The 19,936-nt window shown below is 50.5% G+C and overlaps 1 protein-coding gene across 1 annotated transcript in view; it reads right to left on the reverse strand.

The window, feature by feature from the left end:
• LOC123762807 (uncharacterized) overlaps positions 1–19,936 on the reverse strand; it is a 214,287-nt gene that overhangs the window by 138,889 nt on the left and 55,462 nt on the right. The window contains exons 6-7 of the mRNA XM_069332019.1: positions 11,433–11,630; positions 66–273 (exon numbers count right to left, since the gene is read on the reverse strand). Of these exons, the coding sequence (XP_069188120.1) occupies positions 66–273; positions 11,433–11,630 (406 nt within the window). The remainder of the gene's footprint in view (positions 1–65; positions 274–11,432; positions 11,631–19,936) is intronic.

Raw genomic sequence — 19,936 nt, forward strand, 5'->3', positions numbered from 1 at the left:
ACTTTGATCAGAGTTTTTATGATCGATGAATTACATTTTCTTCCAAGGACACCAAAATACATCACAACGTTAAAGAAATAAATGAGGCAAATTTTCTTACTTTACTGAGAGGTGAGAAATTAGTGCAGTTGTCTTTACTGAAACACTGTTGAAACTGGAGGGTCACACGAGGCTTGGGGAAGCCGCTGGCAGTACAGGTCAGTTGAAACTTTCCGTCTTTCTTCTGTATCAAGTTTTTGTTGGACATGTTCAGTTTCACATCGTCGGGTTTAACTGTTAAACAAATTTAAATTATAATAAAAATGGCTTTATAAATTAATATATAATGTGAATATTATGTATTCACACACACACACACACACACACACACACACACACACACACACACACACACACACACACACACACACACACACACACACACACAAAGAATAGATGGCAAGCACGACACCGTACCCCCACCTCCCAGGCCACCTCCCAGGCCACCTCCCAGGTCACATCCTCCCCAACTCAGCCCTCCTATACCTCCCCCCTACCTCATCCCCCCAAAACCCCCCTGCCCCTTCCACATTTGCACTTCCCCAACAACTCCCCTGCCCCTGCTACATCACACCTGTCAACAACCCCAGTGGGTCAAGCCATGCCCTCCCCAAACCCACCTTCCCATCCCCCCCTCCTCTACTACCCCCTCCTACTCCCCTGCCCCCTGCCCCATTGCCTTCACTTCCATCTACTCCATCCCAGCTTCCACTGCACCCCTTTTCCACTCACCCCCAAACCCCACCCAACCCTCACCCCTCCTAAGCACCTCCAGACCACATTTAACCCCCTCACCTTGTGACCCCCTAACACCTTCCCCCATCTCCCTCTTCCCCTCTTCTACCCCAAAACCCCCACCTACCCCCGATTACCCCCTAACTAATACACCCCAGTGTCCTTGACTTGTATATCAAGCAAGGTGATGGAGAAGATCGTGAGAAAAAACCTGGTAACACATCTGGAGAGAAGGAACTTCGTGACAAATCGCCAACATGGGTTCAGGGAGGGTAAATCTTGCCTTACAGGCTTGATAGAATTCTACGATCAGGTGACAAAGATTAAGCAAGAAAGAGAGGGCTGGGCGGACTGCATTTTCTTGGATTGTCGGAAAGCCTTTGACACAGTACCGCATAAGAGGCTGGTACATAAGCTGGAGAGACAGGCAGGTGTAGCTGGTAAGGTGCTCCAGTGGATAAGGGAGTATCTAAGCAATAGGAAGCAGAGAGTTTCGGTGAGGGGTGAGACCTCCGATTGGCGTGAAGTCACCAGTGGAGTCCCACAGGGCTCTGTACTCGGTCCCATCTTGTTTCTGATATATATAAATGATCTCCCGGAGGGTATAGATTCATTTCTCTCAATATTTGCGGACGATGCTAAAATTATGAGAAGGATTAAAACAGAAGAGGACTGTTTGAGGCTTCAAGAAGACCTAGACAAGCTGAAGGAATGGTCAAACAAATGGTTGTTAGAGTTTAACCCAACCAAATGTAATGTAATGAAGATAGGTGTAGGGAGCAGGAGGCCAGAAACAAGGTATCATCTGGGAGAGGAAATTCTTCAGGAGTCAGAGAAGGAAAAAGACTTGGGGGTTGATATCACGCCAGACCTGTCTCCTGCAGCACATATCAAGTGGTTAACATCAGCGGCATATGCCAGGCTGGCCAACATACGAACGGCATTCAGAAACTTGTGTAAAGAATCATTCAGAACTTTGTATACCACATATGTCAGGCCAATCCTGGAGTATGCAGCCCCAACATGGAGTCCATATCTAGTCAAGGATAAGATTAAACTGGAAAAGGTTCAAAGGTTTGCCACCAGACTAGTACCCGAGCTGAGAGGTATGAGCTACGAGGAGAGACTACAGGAATTAAACCTCACTTTGCTGGAAAACAGAAGAGTTAGGAGAGACATGATCACCACATTCAAGATTCTGAAGGGAATTGATAGGGTTGATAAAGACAGGCTATTTAACACAAGGGGCACACGCACAAGGGGACACAGGTAGAAGCTGAGTGCCCAAATGAGCCACAGAGATATTAGAAAGAACTTTTTTAGTGTCAGAGTTGTTGACAAATGGAATGCATTAGGAAGTGATGTGGTGGAGGCTGACTCCATACACAGTTTCAAGTGTAGATATGATAGAGCCCAATAGGCTCAGGAATCTGTACACCTGTTGATTGACGGTTGAGAGGCGGGACCAAAGAGCCAGAGCTCAACCCCCGCAAACACAACTAGGTGAGTAACCCCTCTTCCACTCCCAGCACCCCATGCTCCATTCTCCTCTCAGCCCTCTGCCCTCAATATCCCTCTCCCCCCCCCTAACCTCTCAACCTCTATCTGACTCAGTCTCACTCTATTTCTCAGCCCCCCTATGCCATTCAGACTCTCCCTAAGTTTCAGACCCATTATGCCCTTCCTACCCCCCTAGATGCCCAGACCCCATTTGCCTACCAGGCACTCCCAGGCACTCCCCTCAGACACCCCCACAACCCCCCCCCCCCCCCCTAGACACCCCCAGTACCCCCCAGACCCTCGGCGAATGGGGGGGGGGGGAAGAACTCTGGCACCAGGGTTTCCAAGAAGAGTCTCAAGGTTTGGTACACCAATGCTGATGGGGTATCCAATAAAGCAGAGGAGATAAAAGAAAGAGTTAGTGAGGCAGACCCAGACATAGTGGCAATAGTGGAAACTAAAATAAATGGCATAATCTTGGATGCAATCTTTCCAGAGGGGTACCAGGTGATAAGAAAAGAAAGGACACAGAGACAGGGAGGAGTGGCACTCCTAATAAAGTGGAAATGGAAGTTTGATGAGCTGGAAAATCCGGGTACCAATGAAAGCACGAGCTTCATACATGGAACTCTGACAGTGGATGGGAAGAAGATTGTAATCTTGATACTCTACAATCCCCCACCAAACAGTAGAAGGCCCAGGCAGGAGTATGAGGACAGCAACAAGGCATGTATTGATGAATTGCAGAGGGCAGCAACTATAGTGAAGGCGAAGCTGCTGGTCATGTGGGACCTAAATCACGGAGAGATAGATTGGGAAACGAGGAATCCCCATGGCGGGGAGGAGACCTGGGGAGCGAAGCTGGTAGACGTTATTGACAGGAATTTCTTAACACAGCATGCGAAGGAAGACACTAGGGAAAGAGGAAGGGGGATACGCCCAGCCTATTAGACCTCGTTTTCACCCAGAATGTAGAAAACATCGAGCATTTAGAACATGAAATACCACTAGGAGCCAGTGACCATTGTCCTAGTCTCTGACTACATGATGGAACTTAAAATTGTGACCAAAGGACAAGAGGTCCGAGTAAGGAAACTTGATTACAGAAGAGGGGACTAAAGGACGATAGGGGACTACCAGGGATAAGTGCAGTGGGAGGAAGAAATTAGAGGAAAAACAGTCCAAGATATGATGAACCAAGTCATATGGAAATGCAAGGAGGCTGAAGAGAGATTTATTCCAACAGTAAAGGAAAAAAGCAGGAGGGAATATAATAACCCATGGTTTAATAGACAGTGTCAGGAAGCAAAGGTGAGAAGCAGGAGGGAGTGGAGGAAGTACAGAAGACAAAGGACAGAGGACAACAGGATTAAATGCAACAGAGCTAGGAACGATTACATTAACATAAGACGAATGTCGGAAAGAAATTATGAGAATGATATTGCAATCAAATAAAAAAAGCAACCTAAATTACTACATAGCCATATAAGAAGGAAGATGTCGGTAAATGACCAAGTGACAAGACTGAGGAAAACAAAAGGGGCATATACAGAAAGCGACAAGGAAATCTGCGAGGTACTGAATGCAAGTTTCCATGGAGTGTTCACAACCGAGCCTGAGTGGCTCCCATTGTTAGAAGAGATTACCCTAGATGAAAGACTATCAGATATAGAGGTGACAGCAGAGGTGGTAATGAAACAGTTGACAACACTGGATGCAACTAAAGCGGTTGGACCAGGCAAAGTATCACCGTGGATACTAAAAGAGGCAGCGCAGGCTCTCAGCGTGCCTCTGGCAATGATGTTTAATGAGTTACTTATGTCTGGAGAATTGCCCAGTTGCTGGAAGGAGGCAAATGTCGTACCGATTTTCAAGAAAGGTGATAGGGAGGAGGCACTTAACTACAGACCTGTATCATTGACAAGCATCCCCTGCAAAATACTTGAAAGAATAATTAGGCTAAGACTTGTTGAGCACCTGGAGAGCATTGGGTTTGTAAACAAGCACCAACATAGGTTCTGGACAGGGAAATCGTGCCTAACAAACCTTTTAGAATTCTATGACAAAGTAACAAGGATAAGGCAGGACAGACAAGGCTGGGCAGACTGCATATTTCTTGACTACCAAAAGGCCTTTGATACAGTACCGCACATGAAACTGCTATACAAACTTGAGAGGCAGGCAGGAGTAAGCGGAAAGGCCCTAGTATGGGTGAGGAACTACCTAACAGGAAGGAGCCAGAGGGTAATGGTAAGGGGCGAGAAGTCGGACTGGCGAACAGTAACGAGTGGAGTACTTCAAGGATCGGTGCTGGGACCAATCCTCTTTCTAATTTACGGAAATGATATGTTTACAGGAGTGGAATCATACATGTCAATGTTTGCGGATGACGCAAAATTAATAAGAAGAGTTGTGACAGATGAGGATTGTAGGATCCTCCAAGAGGACTTAAACAGGTTGCAGAGATGATCAGCGAAATGGCTACTGGAGTTCAACACCAGTAAATGTAAAGTTATGGAAATGGGATCAGGTGATAGACGACCAAAGGGACAGTACACAATGAAGGGGAACTGCCTACCTGTAACGATTTGAGAAAGAGACCTATCTTGAGGTTATCTTGAGATGATTTCGGGGCTTTTTAGTGTCCCCGTGGCCCGGTCCTCGACCAGTCCTCCACCCCCAGGAAGCAGCCCGTGACAGCTGACTAACACCCAGGTACCTATTTACTGCTAGGTAACAGGGGCATAGGGTGAAAGAAACTCTGCCCATTGTTTCTCGCCGGCGCCTGGGATCGAACCCAGGACCACAGGATCACAAGTCCCGCGTGCTGTCCGCTCGGCCGACCGACTCCCTATAGGAGTGGATGTGACACCTAATCTAACTCCTGAGGCACATATAAATAGGATAACGACAGCAGTGTACTCTACACTGGCGAAAATTAGAACATCATTCAGAAACCTAAGTGAGGAGGCTTTTAGGGCGCTTTACACTGCCTACGAAAGACCAGTCTTAGAGTATGCCGCCTCATCATGGAGCCCCCACCTGTAGAAACACATAAGGAAACTGGAGAAGGTTCAGAGGTTTGCGACTAGGCTTGTCCCAAAGTTACGAGGGATGGGATATGAAGAACGTCTAAGGGAACTGAACCTTACGACACTAGAGAAAAGAAGGGAGAGAGGAGATATGATAGGAACATATAAAATACTCGGAATTGACAAAGTGGAAATAGATGAAATGTTCACACGTAATAACAGAACGAGGGGACATGGGTGGAAACTGGAAACTCAGATGAGTCACAGAGATGTTAGGAAGTTTTCTTTTAGCGTGAGAGTAGTGGGAAAATGGAATGCACTTCAGGAACAGGTTGTGGAAGCAAACTATTCATACTTTTAAAATTAGGTATGATAGGGAAATGAGACAGGAGTCATTGCTGTAAACAACCGATGGCTGGAAAGGCGGGATCCAAGAGCCAATGCTCGATCCTGCAAGCACAAATAGGCGAGTACAAATAGGTGAGTACACACACACACACACACAGGAGGAGGAGGTGGTGATTAGAAACTTTTTAACCCAACATGTCAGAGAACCCACAAGGATCAGAGGAAATGAACCAGCGAGAGACTACCTAGTCTTCACTCTGAACGATTCAGACATAAGAGAAATCGGTTTTGAGACCCCAGTAGGAATGAGCGACCACAGTGTACTGGCGATTGAGTACCTGATTGAAGAAGAGTTATTGAATGCCAGGAGGGATACTGAAAACAAAAAGGCTGGCATTCTGAAAGGGAAACTATGAGGAGATAAGAAAATTCCTAACATATAAAGCATGGGAAACAGAGCTCAGGGAAAAGACGGCCCAAGATATGATGGACTACATCACGCAGAAGTGCAAGGAAGCAGCAAACAAGTTTGTCCCAGTCCAAAAGGAAAACAGTGAAATGAAGATGAGAAACCCATGGTTTAATCAGAGATGTAGGTTAGCTAAGCAGCAAAGTAAAAGGGCGTGGAGAAACTATAGGAATAACAGGACACTTGAGAGCAGAGAAAGATACCAGAATGCCAGGAGTGAATATGTCAGGATGAGAAGAGAGGCAGAAGGGCAATACGAAAATGACATCGCAAGCAAGGCAAAGACTCGGCCTAAATTGCTGCACAGCCACATCAGGAGAAAGACAACAGTAAAGGAACAAGTTATGAAATTAAGGATAGGGGCAGAAGGATTCACTACAAACGACAAGGAAGTGTGTGAGGAACTGAATAAGAAATTCCAGGAGGTCTTCACCTTAGAGCAAGGAGAAATTCCAGAGATAAGAGAGGGAATAGATTGTGCGAAGAAAGCTAGTGGAACATCTGGAGCAAAAAAACTTCGTAACACAGCATCAACATGGGTTCAGGGATGGCAAGTCCTGCCTCACAGGGTTACTTGAATTCTACGACCAGGCAAGAAAGAGAGGGGTGGACAAACTGCATATTTTTGGATTGCCAGAAAGCCTTTGATACAGTACCACACAGGAGGCTAGTGAAAAAGCTGGAGATGCAGGCAGGAGTGAAAGGAAAGGTACTCCATTGGACAAAGGAGTACGTAAGCAACAGAAGACAACGAGTCAATGTGAGGGGTGAGGTCTCAGATTGGCGAGACGTCACCAGTGGAGTCCCACAGGGGTCAGTCCTTGGACCTATACTGTTTCTGATATATGTAAATGATCTCCCAGAGGGTATAGACTCGTTTCTCTCAATGTTTGCTGATGATGCAAAAATTTTGGATTGAAACAGGATGATAGTAGGAGGCTACAATATGACCTAGACAGACTGAGTGAATGTCCCAACAAATGGCTGCTAAAATTCAACCCGAGTAAATGCAAAGTAATTAAACTAGGCGGTGGAAACAGGAGGACAGACACCGCATACAGAATAGGAGATGAAGTACTTAATGAAACAAACAGAGAGAAAGATCTAGAAGTTGATATCACACCAAACCTGTCTCCTGAAGCCCACATAAAAAGAATAATGTCTGCGGCATATACGAGGCTGGCTAACATCAGAACAGCCTTCAGGAACCTGCGTAAGGAATAATTCAGAATCTTGTATACCACATAGGTAAGACCATTCCTGGAGTATGCAGCCCCTAGCATGGAGCCCGTACCTTGTCAAGCACAAGATGAAACTGGAAAAAGTTCAAAAGGTATACCACTAGACTAGTCTCAGAACTATGAGGCATGAGTTACGAGGAAAGACTGGGAAATGCACCTTACGACACTGGAAGACAGAAGAGTAAGGGGAGACATGATCACTACCTACAAAATCCTCAGGGGAATCGACCGGGTAGACAAGGATAAACTATTCAACACTGGTGGGACGCGAACAAAGGGACAGGTGGAAACCGAGTACCCACATGAACCACAGGGACGTTAGAAATAATTTTTTCAGTGTCAGAGTAGTTAACAGATGCATTAGGCTGTTATTAGATGCTATTAGCATTAGGCAGTGATGTGGTGGAGGCTGATTCCATACAGTTTCAAATGTAGATATGATAGAGCCCAGTAGGCTCAGGAATCTGTACACCTGTTGATTGACATTTGAGAGGCGGGACCAAAGAGCCAAAGCTCAACCCCCCGCAAGCACAAATAGACGAGTGCACACACACACACACACACACACACACACACACACACACACACACACACACACACACGGTGGGGAGGACGGGGAGACAGGGGGAAGGTTGTTGGTTGCAAATTTGTTGAAAGTTGGTTGGTTGGAAGGTTGCAAACACCTAGCGATAACTCTGTTCCTAGCCTTATCTCCCCCTCATCCTCCAGCACCCCGTCACCCAGCCTTATCTCCCCCTCATCCTCCAGCACCCCGTCACCCAGCCTTATCTCCCCCTCATCCTCCAGCACCCCGTCACCCAGCCTTATCTCCCCCTCATCCTCCAGCACCCCGTCACCCAGCCTTATTTCCCCCTCATCCTCCAGCACCCCGTCACCCAGCCTTACCTCCCCCTCATCCTCCAGCACCGTCACCCAGCCTTATCTCCCCCTCATCCTCCAGCACCCCGTCACCCAGCCTTATCTCCCCCTCACCCTCCAGCACCCCGTCACCCAGCCTTACCTCCCCCTCACCCACCAGCACCCCGTCACCCAGCCCTACCTCCTCACCCACCAGCACCCCATCACCCAGCCTTACCTCCCCCTCACCCACCAGCACCCCGTCACCCAGCCTTACCTCCCCCTCACCCACCAGCACCCCGTCACCCAGCCTTACCTCCCCCTCACCCACCAGCACCCCGTCACCCAGCCTTACCTCCCCCTCACCCTCCAGCACCCCGTCACCCAGCCTTACCTCCCCCTCACCCACCAGCACCCCGTCACCCAGCCTTACCTCCCCCTCACCCTCCAGCACCCCGTCACCCAGCCTTATCTCCTCCTCACCCTCCAGCACCCCGTCACCCAGCCTTACCTCCCCCTCACCCACCAGCACCCCGTCACCCAGCCTTACCTCCCCCTCACCCACCAGCACCCCGTCACCCAGCCTTACCTCCCCCTCACCCTCCAGCACCCCGTCACCCAGCCTTATCTCCTCCTCACCCACCAGCACCCCGTCACCCAGCCTTACCTCCCCCTCACCCTCCAGCACCCCGTCACCCAGCCTTACCTCCCCCTCACCCACCAGCACCCCGTCACCCAGCCTTACCTCCCCCTCACCCACCAGCACCCCGTCACCCAGCCTTACCTCCCCCTCACCCTCCAGCACCCCGTCACCCAGCCCTACCTCCTCACCCTCCAGCACCCCGTCACCCAGCCTTACCTCCCCCTCACCCACCAGCACCCCGTCACCCAGCCTTACCTCCCCCTCACCCACCAGCACCCCGTCACCCAGCCTTACCTCCCCCTCACCCACCAGCACCCCGTCACCCAGCCTTACCTCCCCCTCACCCTCCAGCACCCCGTCACCCAGCTTTCCCTCACCCACCAGCACCCCGTCACTCAGCCTTACCTCCCCTCACCCAGCCTTACCTCCCCTCACCCACCAGCACCCCGTCACCCAGCCTTACCTCCCCTCACCCAGCCTTACCTCCCCTCACCCACCAGCACCCCGTCACCCAGCCTTACCTCCCCTCACCCACCAGCACCCCGTCACCCAGCCTTACTCCCCTTCACCCAACAGCACCCCGTCACCCAGCCTTACCTCCCCTCACCCACCAGCACCCCGTCACCCAGCCTTACCTCCCCACACCCACCAGCACCCCGTCACCCAGCCTTACCCCCCTCACCCACCAGCACCCCGTCACCCAGCCTTACCCCCCTCACCCACCAGCACCCCGTCACCCACCAGCACCCCGTCACCCAGCCTTATCTCCCCCTCACCCACCAGCACCCCGTCACCCAGCCTTACCCCCCCTCACCCACCAGCACCCCGTCACCCAGCCTTACCCCCCCTCACCCACCAGCACCTCGTCACCCAGCCTTACCTCCCCCTCACCCTCCAGCACCCCGTCACCCAGCCTTACCCACCCCCTCACCCAGCCTTACCTCCCCTCACCCACCAGCACCCCGTCACCCAGCCTTACCTCCCCCTCACCCACCAGCACCCCGTCACCCAGCCTTACCTCCCCCTCACCCTCCAGCACCCCGTCACCCAGCCTTACCTACCCCCTCACCCAGCCTTACCTCCCCTCACCCACCAGCACCCCGTCACCCAGCCTTACCTCCCCCTCACCCACCAGCACCCCGTCACCCAGCCTTACCTCCCCCTCACCCTCCAGCACCCCGTCACCCAGCCTTATCTCCTCCTCACCCACCAGCACCCCGTCACCCAGCCTTACCCACCCCCTCACCCTCCAGCACCCCTTCACCCAGCCTTACCCCCCCTCACCCTCCAGCACCCCGTCACCCAGCCTTACCTCCCCTCACCCTCCAGCACCCCGTCACCCAGCCTTCCCTCACCCTCCAGCACCCCGTCACCCAGCCTTACCCCCCCTCACCCTCCAGCACCCCGTCACCCAGCCTTATCTCCCCCTCACCCTCCAGCACCCCGTCACCCAGCCTTACCCCCCCTCACCCACCAGCACCCCGTCACCCTCCAGCACCCCGTCACCCAGCCTTACCTCCCCTCACCCTCCAGCACCCCGTCACCCAGCCTTACCTCCCCTCACCCACCAGCACCCCGTCACCCAGCCTTACCCCCCCCTCACCCACCAGCACCCCGTCACCCAGCCTTACCTCCCCTCACCCTCCAGCACCCCGTCACCCAGCCTTACCTCCCCTCACCCACCAGCACCCCGTCACACAGCCTTACCTCCCCTCACCCACCAGCACCCCGTCACCCAGCCTTACCTCCCCTCACCCACCAGCACCGTCACCCAGCCTTACCCCCCTCACCCACCAGCACCCCGTCACCCAGCCTTACCCCCCCTCACCCTCCAGCACCCCGTCACCCAGCCTTACCCCCCCCTCACCCACCAGCACCCCGTCACCCAGCCTTACCCCCCCTCACCCACCAGCACCCCGTCACCCTCCAGCACCCCGTCACCCAGCCTTATCTCCCCCTCACCCTCCAGCACCCCGTCACCCAGCCTTATCTCCCCCTCATCCTCCAGCACCCCCTCACCCTCCAGCACCCCGTCACCCAGCCTTACCCCCCCTCACCCTCCAGCACCCCGTCACCCAGCCTTACCTCCCCCTCACCCTCCAGCACCCCGTCACCCAGCCTTACCTCCCCTCACCCTCCAGCACCCCGTCACCCAGCCTTACCTCCCCCCCTCACCCACCAGCACCCCGTCACCCAGCCTTACCCCCCCCCCCCCCCTCACCCACCAGCACCCCGTCACCCAACATTAACCACGCTCCCCTAATCATTCCACCTCCTCTCTCCCCTGGAAAACAACATTCCATTGACAATGGAATGTTTTTTACAACTTCGTAGCCAAATGCACTCGGGAATGCTTTTAACATCAATGAAGTCACATGTACATACATCCATGATGCTACATTTGGATGGATAAGTTGTTGACATTCCCTAAGTTACGTGGATGGGAATGTTGTGTACATCCACCAAGCAACAGGTGAATGTATAGTTTCCATCAGTTTACATCTGAGATTAAAGTATTACCCAATAACTTATATTTAATGCAACAAAATATAAATGAGAAGACTAACCTTGTGAGGTGAAGTACATTGTTATGTTGTGTGAGGCAGCTGAGTGGTTGTTGCTGGTCTCGGCCACCAGGGTGTACTGGCCGATGTCCTCCACAGTGGGGGCGTCAATGGTCAGTGTCAACGTCCCGTTATAAAAGTCTTCATCGTGTCTGTAGCGTTTGTTTCCTGAAGATTTGGCAGTGTTGAGAATCTCAACATCTGGAAATAATTCAAATACTTTATTTTTAAGGTGAAGAAGTCTCTGTGCTCCATATTTCGATGGGCACTGGTGACAGTGGTGGGCACTGGTGACAGTGGTGGACACTGGTGACAGTGGTGGGCACTGGTGACAGTGGTGGACACTGGTGACAGTGGTGGGCACTGGTGACAGTGGTGGACACTGGTGACAGTGGTGGGCACTGGTGACAGTGGTGGACACTGGTGACAGTGGTGGACACTGGTGACAGTGGTGAGCACTGGTGACAGTGGTGGGCACTGGTGACAGTGGTGGACACTGGTGACAGTGGTGGGCACTGGTGACAGTGGTGGACACTGGTGACAGTGGTGGACACTGGTGACAGTGGTGGGTACTGGTGACAGTGGTGGACACTGGTGACAGAGGTGGGCACTGGTGACAGTGGTGGGCACTGGTGACAGTGGTGGGCACTGGTGACAGTGGTGGGTACTGGTGACAGTGGTGGACACTGGTGACAGTGGTGGGTACTGGTGACAGTGGTGGACACTGGTGACAGTGGTGGGCACTGGTGACAGTGGTGGGTACTGGTGACAGTGGTGGACACTGGTGACAGTGGTGGGCACTGGTGACAGTGGTGGGCACTGGTGACAGTGGTGGACACTGGTGACAGTGGTGGGTACTGGTGACAGTGGTGGGTACTGGTGACAGTGGTGGACACTGGTGACAGTGGTGGGCACTGGTGACAGTGGTGGACACTGGTGACAGTGGTGGACACTGGTGACAGTGGTGGGTACTGGTGACAGTGGTGGACACTGGTGACAGTGGTGGGCACTGGTGACAGTGGTGGGCACTGGTGACAGTGGTGGGCACTGGTGACAGTGGTGGGTACTGGTGACAGTGGTGGACACTGGTGACAGTGGTGGGCACTGGTGACAGTGGTGGACACTGGTGACAGTGGTGCACACTGGTGACAGTGGTGGACACTGGTGACAGAGGTGGGTACTGGTGACAGTGGTGGACACTGGTGACAGTGGTGGGCACTGGTGACAGTGGTGGACACTGGTGACAGTGGTGCACACTGGTGACAGTGGTGGACACTGGTGACAGTGGTGGACACTGGTGACAGTGGTGGACACTGGTGACAGTGGTGCACACTGGTGACAGTGGTGCACACTGGTGACAGTGGTGGACACTGGTGACAGTGGTGGACACTGGTGACAGTGGTGGTACTGGTGACAGTGGTGCACACTGGTGACAGTGGTGCACACTGGTGACAGTGGTGGACACTGGTGACAGTGGTGGACACTGGTGACAGTGGTGGACACTGGTGACAGTGGTGGACACTGGTGACAGTGGTGGGCACTGGTGACAGTGGTGGGCACTGGTGACAGTGGTGGGCACTGGTGACAGTGGTGGGTACTGGTGACAGTGGTGGACACTGGTGACAGTGGTGGACACTGGTGACAGTGGTGGACACTGGTGACAGAGGTGGGCACTGGTGACAGTGGTGGGCACTGGTGACAGTGGTGGGTACTGGTGACAGTGGTGGGCACTGGTGACAGTGGTGGGCACTGGTGACAGTGGTGGGCACTGGTGACAGTGGTGGGCTCTGGTGACAGTGGTGGGCACTGGTGACAGTGGTGGGCACTGGTGACAGTGGTGGACACTGGTGACAGAGGTGGGCACTGGTGACAGTGGTGGGCACTGGTGACAGTGGTGGGTACTGGTGACAGTGGTGGGCACTGGTGACAGTGGTGGGCACTGGTGACAGTGGTGGACACTGGTGACAGTGGTGGACACTGGTGACAGTGGTGGGTACTGGTGACAGTGGTGGGTACTGGTGACAGTGGTGGACACTGGTGACAGTGGTGGACACTGGTGACAGTGGTGGACACTGGTGACAGTGGTGGACACTGGTGACAGTGGTGGACACTGGTGACAGTGGTGGACACTGGTGACAGTGGTGGACACTGGTGACAGTGGTGGACACTGGTGACAGTGGTGGACACTGGTGACAGTGGTGGACACTGGTGACAGTGGTGGACACTGGTGACAGTGGTGGACACTGGTGACAGTGGTGGACAGTGGTGGGTACTGGTGACAGTGGTGGGTACTGGTGACAGTGGTGGACACTGGTGACACTGGTGACAGTGGTGGACACTGGTGGCACTGGTGACAGTGGTGGACACTGGTGACAGTGGTGGACACTGGTGACAGTGGTGGACACTGGTGACAGTGGTGGACACTGGTGACAGTGGTGGACACTGGTGACAGTGGTGGACACTGGTGACAGTGGTGGACACTGGTGACAGTGGTGGACAGTGGTGGACACTGGTGACAGTGGTGGACACTGGTGACAGTGGTGGACACTGGTGACAGTGGTGGACACTGGTGACAGTGGTGGACACTGGTGACAGTGGTGGACACTGGTGACAGTGGTGGACACTGGTGACAGTGGTGACAGTGGTGGACACTGGTGACAGTGGTGGTACTGGTGACAGTGGTGGACACTGGTGACAGTGGTGGACACTGGTGACAGTGGTGGACACTGGTGACAGTGGTGGACACTGGTGACAGTGGTGGACACTGGTGACAGTGGTGGACACTGGTGACAGTGGTGGACACTGGTGACAGTGGTGGACACTGGTGACAGTGGTGGACACTGGTGACAGTGGTGGACACTGGTGACAGTGGTGGACAGTGGTGACACTGGTGGACACTGGTGACAGTGGTGGACACTGGTGACAGTGGTGGACACTGGTGACACTGGTGACAGTGGTGGACACTGGTGACAGTGGTGGTACTGGTGACAGTGGTGGACACTGGTGACAGTGGTGGACACTGGTGACAGTGGTGGACACTGGTGACACTGGTGGACACTGGTGACACTGGTGACAGTGGTGGACACTGGTGACAGTGGTGGACACTGGTGACAGTGGTGGACACTGGTGACAGTGGTGGACACTGGTGACAGTGGTGGACACTGGTGACAGTGGTGGGCACTGGTGACAGTGGTGGGCACTGGTGACAGTGGTGGGCACTGGTGACAGTGGTGGACACTGGTGACAGAGGTGGGCACTGGTGACAGTGGTGCACACTGGTGACAGTGGTGCACACTGGTGACAGTGGTGGACACTGGTGACAGTGGTGGACACTGGTGACAGTGGTGGACACTGGTGACAGTGGTGGACACTGGTGACAGTGGTGGACACTGGTGGACACTGGTGACAGTGGTGGACACTGGTGACAGTGGTGGACACTGGTGACAGTGGTGGACACTATTGACAGTGGTGGACACTGGTGACACTGGTGACAGTGGTGGACACTGGTGACAGTGGTGGTACTGGTGACAGTGGTGGACACTGGTGACAGTGGTGGTACTGGTGACAGTGGTGGACACTGGTGACAGTGGTGGACACTGGTGACAGTGGTGGACACTGGTGACAGTGGTGGACACTGGTGGACACTGGTGACAGTGGTGGACACTGGTGACAGTGGTGGACACTGGTGACAGTGGTGGACACTGGTGACAGTGGTGGACACTGGTGACAGCTTATGCCTGGTCTTGATAGGGTCCGTAGTGGGTGGAGGAGCAGAGAATGGAAGTCCAATTTCTGATTACTTACATGAAGACTTATTCCCAATAGAAGTCTTTCTCCTTTTCAGGCCCGTGGAGTTGGCGACGAGTCTTTGGAATCAGACAGTAATGGAAGATCGGGCTTCATAGCTCCGGCTATGGTGACCCCAGACCGGGATTAGGCTTTGGCTAAGCAAGTAATTATCAAAGAAGGCACCAAGCCGGGAAGGCTATGTAGCACCATCAAATGTGCAGAATATTCAGTCTTTGTCTAATCCTTCTGATGATCTCGCTTCCCCAGCTTCTTCCTCAGGGGGGGGGGAAAGCACCTGTCCTCTTAAAAAGAACGTCGCTTTTGGCCGTTTGTCCGTATGGCCGAATTTAGACGTAATTTGAAAATGAAAAAAACTGAAATTAAATTTGGGATTTTTCTTTTCAACAACAGTAAGTTAAGAGTCCTCTGATAGGTTAGGTGGGCAGGAAATTCTCATAAAGTTTCAAAACGTTATGAAAAACGTTAATGGAAAGTCATCTATTTTAACCTTACAGAGTTGGCCGCTCGACTCAAACAGAAAACGGAACAGTACGTCACTTTTGTGAGTCGATTTCATTTCAAATTACGTCCAAATTTAGCCATAGCGCCGCGCATACCAGCCAAAAGTGACGTTAGTTTTAAACGGTTTGGACCACAGTGTTGCCAGAACGTTGTAGTATTTTTCGTAATTTTTCGTAAATATTCCATTTTTCATCGGATTTTCGGTTACCATGCCCCCTTAAGTGGACGGGTTGAGCACATACCGTGGTCTGTTTGGATTTGCTCCCTAGCTCAATATTTTGAAAGCTGGCACTTGACTGACGTAAGCAGACTCTTGAGTGTGAGCTTGTAGCCGCGAGGGTAACCTGTTAATTTTTCTTAGTCAACTGAGAAACTAAAGTATACAGTCACACATATGAAAGAATTGAAGTAACCCATAATTGAGTAATATTGCAATGATCTATTACCCTGGACAATGCTAATTTATCTATAGGTTGAAGTACATATTTACAGTTTTTGAGATGTATGATGTACAAAGAAAAATCAAATGAAACATTTGAGAATATTGAGCTACCTCATCCCTTTGTGTGTATTTTACCTCAATAAACTTATTTCAATTTCAATTTCAATTTCAATTTGAGAACAGGCGCCGTTGGGAATGTATTACCCGACACTAATTGTCTAAGACGTATATGGGCTGTATAAGGGTTTGCCTGGACGAGTCTCGCACGGTTGATATAAAGGCGTATATATGCTCTCTTTCTCTTCTTTATGTAGCATACTTCCATTTAGGTTAGGTGAGGTTGGTTAGTGATGCAAGGACGCCATTGTATACTACTGTATACTACTGTATACTACTACTATACCAGGGAGCCGGTCGCCCGAGCGGACAGCACGCTGGACTTGTGATCCTGTTGTCCCGGGTTCGATCCCGGGCGCCGGCGAGAAGCAATGGGCAGAGTTTCTTTCACCCCTATGCCCCTGTTACCAAGCAGTAAAATAGGTACCTGGGTGTTAGTCAGCTGTCACGGGCTGCTTCCTGGGGGTGGAGGTCTGGTCGAGGACCGGGCCGCGGGGACACTAAAGCCCCGAAATCATCTCAAGATAACCTCAAGAAAATACTCATTCATTGTTTTTCACTGGTTGAGCACTTACTAAAAAATTCCACTAGGTGCTAGCGTAATTGTCGTGTTGCAAAGAAAACGACATACGGGAAAACGCATAAATACCAGAGCAAGAAGAGAGAGAAGCAGGATGACGCATGAGGAAGGCGTGAAGAGACTGTAAGAGGTGGGAAGGGCGGAGGGTGAGGTAATTATCAACAGAAGGCACCAAGCCGGGAAGGCTATGTAGCACCATCAAAGTGCGAAATAATCAGAGGGCGCTAAATATCACCAAGAATGCCAATACGAGAACAAAAACGCATAAGGCGAACGATATCAAAAGTATCCGATTCACCAAGAATTCTATCGAGGGACAAGTGACCACGAGGGACGGTCGGAAAGCAAGACACACGCTCGTCCTGGAAGTCAGGACATTCAACAAGGACATGCACAGCTGTAAGAGGGACAACGCAATTCGGACAATAAGGAGCAGGGTGGCGCTCCATTAAGTGACTGTGGGTTAAGTGAGTATGACCAACCCGCAGCCTTGCCAAAGCAGTTTCCCACCGCCGGTTACGGTGGCAGCGGAAGGGATAAGTTTAAGCGACGAAGAGATGGTCGGTAAAATTGTTCTTTCATGTTATCTCTCACTTTCATTTGAGCGATCTTTGCCACTAAGTCAACTTTTCCATGTATCTTCATTGTGTAAATATGCATTGTCTCTCTATGCTGGACAAAACCATAATTTACACAGAGAAATTACACTAACGTTGACCAGACCACACACTAGAAGGTGAAGGGACGACGACGTTTCGGTCCGTCCTGGACCATTCTCAAGTCGATTGTCATTCGTTCTGATTGTCAATCGTTCATTCGATTGTCATACATTCTCATGTCATTCACAATCGACTTGAGAATGGTCCAGGACGGACCGAAATGTCGTCGTCCCTTCACCTTCTAGTGTGTGTTCTGGTCAACATACTATACCACCTTATTGTGACTCATCGCCTGCATACACTAACGTGATATACGAGGTAGAATATTATGCTGGCAGTGGCCGTGGTCGTGGGATCCAGTAACTTCACAGCTCCAGTGGATTTTCTTATAATTTCATTACTATTGCAACAACTGATGTAGCTTCGTGTCAGTGAAGGAAGTGATCTACTAGTCTACCTCCTTACGGAAAATGTTCATATTACTTTCAAACTTTCCCCCCAATCGTTCGTTTGTAAGTCCGGTCTCGCACTCCTTCGCAGCTGTGTCATTGCATGCTTCCTACTCAACCCTATTTGCTACATGTTGCAGCATGTCCTTGCAATACAAGTCTATGCTCTACCCATATTTTCATCAGTATTGCATTCCACTGAACGGCGTAAGCTCCTCATTCAACCCGTTCTCGCACTTTCTTATTAAATAAGTCAATATTGACTATAAGTGCATATGTGACATACCAATTTATTGTGAATATTTTAGTTTACCTTGAAAAGCTTCATAGAAAACACCGACCTTACCTAACCTTAGTATGTTAAGATAAGCATCTTATTGCTTCGTAATTGCTGTGTAAATTATTACTTAACCGATACCTATAATAGGTTTAAGAGACTGTAAAGAGACTTAGCCTATACCTATAATAGGTTTAGTAATAATTGTAATTACGAAGCAATAAGATGCTTATCTTAACATACTAAGAAGGTTAGGTAAGGTCGGTGTTTTCTATGAAGGTTTTCAAGGTAAACTAAAATATTCACAATAAATTGGTATGTCACATATGCACGTATTTAATAAGTCAATATTGACTATACGAAAGTGCGAGAACGGGTTGCCTCATTCATACCGATACTCTGCAAGACAATTTGAAAATGTTCCCAAAACGTTTGTTCCTCCTCCTCTTAATATGCAATCTCAATTAATACTTGCACCTGCCAAAATTAAGCCTAATGCAATGTTGCACTGCAAATCTATGCAGTGCAAAACCATAATTTCATTCCAGCGTATGAAATGTCTGCTCCTCCTTACTGAGTCTGTCAGAAACACTATGGGATTTCTCTTTTAACTTCGTACATACCACAGATGTTGTCCGGTCTCTCTCCCTCACACCTGTGCTGTTGCATATGTCCTCCACAACGCTATTTGCTGCATGTGACAACTTTGCTTGCAACATTTTGCACATCCACTTTTTCTTTGCAAGGCAACTCTTCAATGTTTCCAACACAGGACTTGCAATGTTGCTATCCAGGACAGCGTGCATAATCCATCATAAAATTCACTACTCTCCCAGATGTGTTTGTTTATTGTGCATTATCGTGTTGGTTATTTCATTAATTTACAAATGATTGTGGAATCTAAGTGATTCAAGAACTTCAATGTTAATTATCTGCCTCAGTGGACACCAGAATATTTCACTTAGTAAGTACTTAGTCTATGTGACCAGCTGTGTTAACATTTGTTTTCTCTCTCATTGATGTATATTTATTGTTGCATCTGTGTAATGTGGTATTCTCTTTCAGTGTTTATATTTCATTGCTCTGCTATTCACTTTTAAAGATCATTTAATGTGCATATTGTACCGACGTCACTGGTTGTCTAAGTGTTGAGTGTTATACGAATGACAATGTCTCTCATACTGCCAGTGTCGTAAGTAGTTACTGAGAGAGTTAATCATCAGTATTCAAGTTAGTTCACTCTGTGCCTTGCAGGTGGCTAAGACAGTTGTCTCAAGCATAACTTGCTCCGTGGCATCAAGTTCCTGCTGGATTTATGCTATTGCATAGGACTACTGATGTGATGCTCTCTATTAATGCAATGAAAACTCACAATGTAAAAGTGATAAGTTACTCCATTAAAGTGTTTCTTGACACAGACTTTGGGCAGTGCTGTTTGACTGTCTACATGAATAAAATATTGGCGTGACCCCATAGTGTTCAACGCTCTCTAGCGACATTTGTTTGGGCAGAACGATGACCCAGTGACGCGCGATCGCGACATTCTCGTAAGAGAGTTTATTACCTGGCGTCATACCCTCACCCACTGAAATTTCGGAATTTGGCACTTGTTCTCCCTACAATGAATTTTTGTACCATTGCCTGTATAGTAACACCAGGTGGCCCAGTGTCA

The sequence above is a fragment of the Procambarus clarkii genome, chromosome 27, assembly GCF_040958095.1.
Source record: "Procambarus clarkii isolate CNS0578487 chromosome 27, FALCON_Pclarkii_2.0, whole genome shotgun sequence".
Lineage (NCBI taxonomy): Eukaryota > Metazoa > Arthropoda > Malacostraca > Decapoda > Cambaridae > Procambarus > Procambarus clarkii.